Here is a 5,360-nt window from a genome sequence, read left to right as displayed (position 1 = left end):
CGCAGTGACTCGTGCCTGTAATCCCATCACTTTGGGAGGCCGAGACGGGCGGATCACGAGGTCAGGAGATCGAGACCATCCTGCCTAACACGGTGAAACCCTGTCTCTACTAAAAATACAAAACAACTAGCCCCGCGTGTAGTGGCAGGCGCCTGTAGTCCCAGCTACTCGGGAGGCTGAGGCAGGAGAATGGCGTGAAGCCGGGAGGCGGAGCTTGCAGTGAGCCGAGATCACGCCACCACACTCCATCCTGGGGACTGAGCAAGACTCTGTCTCAAAAAAAAAAAAAAAAACAAAAATTGTGAGTGTGGTGCCTTGCACCTGTAATCTCAGCTGTTTGAGAGTCTGTGACAGGAGAATCGCTTGAATCCGAGAGGTGGAGGTTGCAATGAGCCAAGATCACGCCATTGCACTCCACTCCATTCCAGGCGATGGAGTGAGACACGGACTAAAAAAAAAAAAAAAAAGTATTCAATAATGAATGTTTCTAAGCACAAATGAATGATATTTCTCTTGTCTCTTTTATTTTTTGGTAGATCTAGGTCCAAAGAGAAAACTGATGGTGGGGAAAGCTCTAAAGAGAAGAAAAAAGACAAAGATGACAAGGAGGATGAAAAAGAAAAAGATGCTGGCGTATGTTTATTAACTTAAAAATAATTGTATATCATACTTGCTTCTTTCTCTTTTTTTTGAGGTAAGAGTCTCGCTCTGTTGCCCAGGCTGGAGTGCTGCAGTGGCACATTCTCGGCTCATTGCAACCTCCGCCTCCTGAGTTCAAGCGATTCTCCTGCCTCAGCCTCCCAAGTAGTTGGGACTACAGGCATGCATCAAACTTGTTTCTTTGGGCTGGGTGCAGTGGCTAACGCCTGTAATCCCAGCATTTTGGGAGGCCAAGGTGGGCGGATCACGAGGTCAGGAGAGCAAAACCATCCTGGCTAACAGGGTGAAATCCTGTCTTTACTAAAAATACAAAAAAAAAATTAGCCGGGCGTGGTAGCAGGCCCCTGTAGTCCCAGCTGCTTGGGAGGCTGAGGCAGGAGAATGGTGTGAATCCGGGAGGCGGAGCTTGCAGTGAGCTGAGATTGGGCCACTACAGCCTGTGCGACAGAGCAAGACTCCGTCTCAAAAACCAAAACGAACTTGTTTCTAGGATGACAAATTTTTTCTTTTTAATGCTGTAAGCTTTATTTTAAAATAACCAGATGTGAAAGATAAAAAGGAAGATTAAATAATATTTACCCCTGTGGGAAAATTTTCTTAAAGAAGTTGCACATCTGAGGCCGGGCGCGGTGGCTCAAGCCTGTAATCCCAGCACTTTGGGAGGCCGAGACGGGCGGATCATGAGGTCAGGAGATCGAGACCATCCTGGCTAACACGGTGAAACCCCATCTCTACTAAAAACTACAAAAAACTAGGCGGGCATGGTGGCGGGCGCCTGTAGTCCTAGCTACCCGGGAGGCTGAGGCAGGAGAATGGCGTAAACCCGGGAGGCGGAGCTTGCAGTGAGCTGAGATCTGGCCACAGCACTCCAGCCTGGGTGACAGAGCGAGACTTCATCTCAAAAAAAAAAAAGAAAAAAAAGAAGTTGCACATCTATACACATTATCTCTTTTACATAAAATGCAGTCTTACCATATGAACATTATCAGTTGCCTTCCAAAAAATTTGTGTAAATTTAGACTTAAGGCTGGGCACGGTGGCTCATGCCTGTAATCTCACCACTTTGGGAGGCCAAAGGCAGGTGGATCACCTGAGGTGAAGAGTTCGAGACCAGCCTGACCAACATAGTAAAACCCCATCACTACTAAAAATACAAAAATTAGCCAGACGTGGTGGCACGTGCCTGTAATCCCTGCTACTTGGGAGACTGAGGCAGGAGAATCACTTGAACCTGGGAAGCAGAGTTTGCACGAGCCAAAATCGCACCATTGCACTCCAGCCTGGGCCACAAGAGCGAAACTCTGTCTCAAAAAAAGCATGAAGGCCGGGCATGGTGGCTCATACCTGTAATCCCAGCACTTTGGGAGGCCAAGGTGAATAGATCACGAGGTCAAGATATTGAGACCATCTTGGCCACCATGGTGAAACCTTGTCTCTTCTAAAAATAAAAAGATTAGCTGGTTGTGGATGCGCGTGCCTGTAATCCCAGCTACTCGGGAGGCTGCGGCAGGAGAATGTCTTGAACCCAGGACTTGGAGATTTCAATTAGCCAAGATCCCGCCAGTGAACTCCAGCCTGGTGACAGCGAGACTGTCTTAAAAAAAAAAATTTAGACTTAGGAATTTAGACATGAGGCCAGGTGCTGTGGCTCATGCCTGTAATCCCAGGAATTTGGGAGGCCGAGGCAGGCGGATCACTTGAGGTCAGGAGTTCAAGACCAGCCTGCCAACACAGTGAGACTCTGTCGCTACTAAAAATACAAAATTAGCCAGGTGTGGTGGCATGTGCCTGTAATCCCAGTTTCTCGGGGGCTTGAACCTGGGAGGCGGAGATTTCAGTGAGCCGAGTTCATGCCACTGCACTCCAGCCTGGGTGACAGTGAGACTGTCTCAAAAAAAAAAAAACCCAGAACCAAAAAACCAAAAAAAAGACTTTAGACTTGAATACATTTGTTTCTGTACATCGTTGCCCCCATGGGAATTTCAAAGTTTAATTTTTCCAATCTGTTAGGAAGTGATTGGTATTCCTTATGTTCAGCTACATATCTTAAATGAGTGAATATTTAAATGCTGTGAATATAATATGTAGTTATAATTTAATAAGAATGTATTTTCTAAGTTTTTTTTTNAGCAGGAGAATTGCTTGAAACCGGGAGGCAGAGGTTGCAGTGAGCTGAGATTGTGCCACTGCACTCCAGCCTGGCCGACAGAGAGATACTCCGTCTCAAGCCCCCAAAAATCATTAGAACATTAGAACATTCAAAATGCATGTCTCTTGGGATTTTAAATGTTATTACATATAAATTAACTTGCAGAATATAGGTCTGTTTCTTCATTTATCACATTTTAACTATCCTACCTAAATTTCGTTGTTTGTATATAGTATGTTCAAGTATTTAGTAATGCTTCCCATTCGTGTCATGGGATTAATCATGGAATTAATTTTTTTCATCATATTTTCTTTTTTCTTTTTTTTTTTTTTGAGATGGAGTCTTGCTCATCACCCCAGGCTGGAGTGCAGTGGCGCGATCTTGGCTCACTGCAAGCTCTGCCTCCCGGGTTCACGCCATTCTCCTGTCTCAGCCTCCCGAGTAGCTGGGACTACAGGCGCCCGCCACCACGCCCGGCTAATTTTTTGTATTTTTAGCAGAGATGGGGTTTCACCATGTTAGCCAGGATGGTCTCGATCTCCTGACCTCGTGATCCGCCTGCCTCGGCCTCCCAAAGTGCTGGGATTACAGACGTGAGCCACCGTGCCCGGCCCATTATATTTTCAAGTTTTGTTTTTTTTTTTTTGACGCTCTGTTGCCCAGGCTGGAGTGCAGTGGTGTGATCTCGGCTCACTGCAAACACCACCTCCCGGGTTCATGCCATTCTCCTGCTTCAGCCTCCTGAGTAGCTGGGACTACAGGCGCCCACCACAACGCCCGGCTAATTTTTTTGTATTTTTTTTTTTTGAGACAGAGTCTCGCTCTGTCGCCCAGGCTGGAGTACAGTGGCCGGATCTCAGCTCACTGCAACCTCCGCCTCCCGGGTTCAAGCGATTCTCCTGCCTCGACCTCCCACCCCCGAATAGCTGGGATTACAGGCTCCTGTCACCAAGCCTGGCTAATTTTTGTATTTTTAGTAGAGACGGGGTTTCACCATGTTGGTCAGGCTGGTCTAGAACTCCTGACCTCATGTGATCCGCCTGCCTGGACCTCCCAAAGGGCTGGGATTACAGACGTGAGCCACTGTGCCCGGCTGAGATGGGGTTTCACCATGTTGACCAGGATGGTTGGTTTCAGTCTCCTGACCTCGTGATCTGCCCGCCTCGGCCTCTCAAAGTGCTGGGATTATGGACATGAGCCACTGTGCCCGGCCTCCAGGTGTTTATTAATGGAATATGAAAACACAGTTGACTCTTAGAAGTTTATTTCTTACCTAAATAGTGGAATACAAATCTAGTAAGTGTACTTATGTATTTTTTGTTTTAATCTAATAGAGACGACATCTCACTATATTATCCTGGCTGGTCTCGAACCCCTGGGCTCAAATGATCTTCCTGCCTTGGCCTCCCAAAATGCTGAGATTACAGGCATGAGCCACTATGTCTGACCTGTGTGTGTTTTTTTTTTTTTTTTTTTTTTTTTAAGAGACGGGGTCTCACTTTGTCACCCAAGCTGGAGTGCAGTGATGGGATCATAACTAACTGCAGCCTCGAACTACTGGGCTCAAGTGATCGTCTTGTCTCTGCCTCCTCAGTAGGTAGGGCTGCAGGTGCACACCACCATACTGAGCTAATTCTTAGAATTTTTTGGAAAGATTGGATCTTGTTATGTTGCCCTGGCTGATCTTTTTAACTCCTGTTTTCTTTCTTTCTTTTTTTTTTTTTTTTTTTTTTTGAGACGGAGTCTCGCTCTGTCGCCCAGGCTGGAGTGCAGTGGCTGGATCTCAGCTCACTGCAAGCTCCGCCTCCCGGGTTTACGCCATTCTCCTGCCTCAGCCTCCCGAGTAGCTGGGACTACAGGCGCCCGCCACCTCGCCCGGCTAGTGTTTTGTAATTTTTAGTAGAGACGGGGTTTCACCGTATTAGCCAGGATGGTCTCGATCTGCCTGTCTCGGCCTCCCAAAGTGCTGGGATTACAGGCTTGAGCCACCGCGCCTGGCCTAACTCCTGTTTTCAATTGATCCTCCTGCCTTGGCCTCCCAAAGCATTGGAAATATAAGTGTGAGCCACCTCACCCCACCTGTAAAAGTATTTTAAGGCCGGGCAAGGTGGCTCATGCCTATAATCCCAGGCATGAGGAATATTAATATAATATTCCTCTAATATATATTAGAGGCTGAGGTGGGCAGATCACCTGAGGTTAGACGTTCAAGACCAGCCTGGCCAACATGGTGAAAACCTGTCTCTACTAAAAATACAAAAATTGGCCGGGCGCAGTGACTCGTGCCTGTAATCCCATCACTTTGGGAGGCCGAGACGGGCGGATCACGAGGTCAGGAGATCGAGACCATCCTGCCTAACACGGTGAAACCCTGTCTCTACTAAAAATACAAAACAACTAGCCCCGCGTGTAGTGGCAGGCGCCTGTAGTCCCAGCTACTCGGGAGGCTGAGGCAGGAGAATGGCGTGAAGCCGGGAGGCGGAGCTTGCAGTGAGCCGAGATCACGCCACCACACTCCATCCTGGGGGACTGAGCAAGACTCTGTCTCAAA

The 5,360-nt window shown here is 47.6% G+C and overlaps 1 protein-coding gene across 1 annotated transcript in view; it reads left to right on the top strand.

Annotated features, from left to right (window-relative positions):
- The window catches only part of DDX46 (DEAD-box helicase 46), an 84,522-nt gene that overhangs the window by 12,739 nt on the left and 66,423 nt on the right, over positions 1 to 5,360 (top strand). Inside the window, exon 4 of the mRNA XM_017871920.1 lies at positions 537 to 633. Coding sequence (XP_017727409.1) covers positions 537 to 633 — 97 coding nt within the window. The remainder of the gene's footprint in view (positions 1 to 536; positions 634 to 5,360) is intronic.

The sequence above is a fragment of the Rhinopithecus bieti genome, unplaced genomic scaffold, assembly GCF_001698545.2.
Source record: "Rhinopithecus bieti isolate Rb0 unplaced genomic scaffold, ASM169854v2 scaffold_5889, whole genome shotgun sequence".
NCBI lineage: Eukaryota > Metazoa > Chordata > Mammalia > Primates > Cercopithecidae > Rhinopithecus > Rhinopithecus bieti.
The sequence above is the reverse complement of the archived record's forward strand: the minus strand, read 5'-3'. Positions and strand labels throughout refer to the sequence as shown.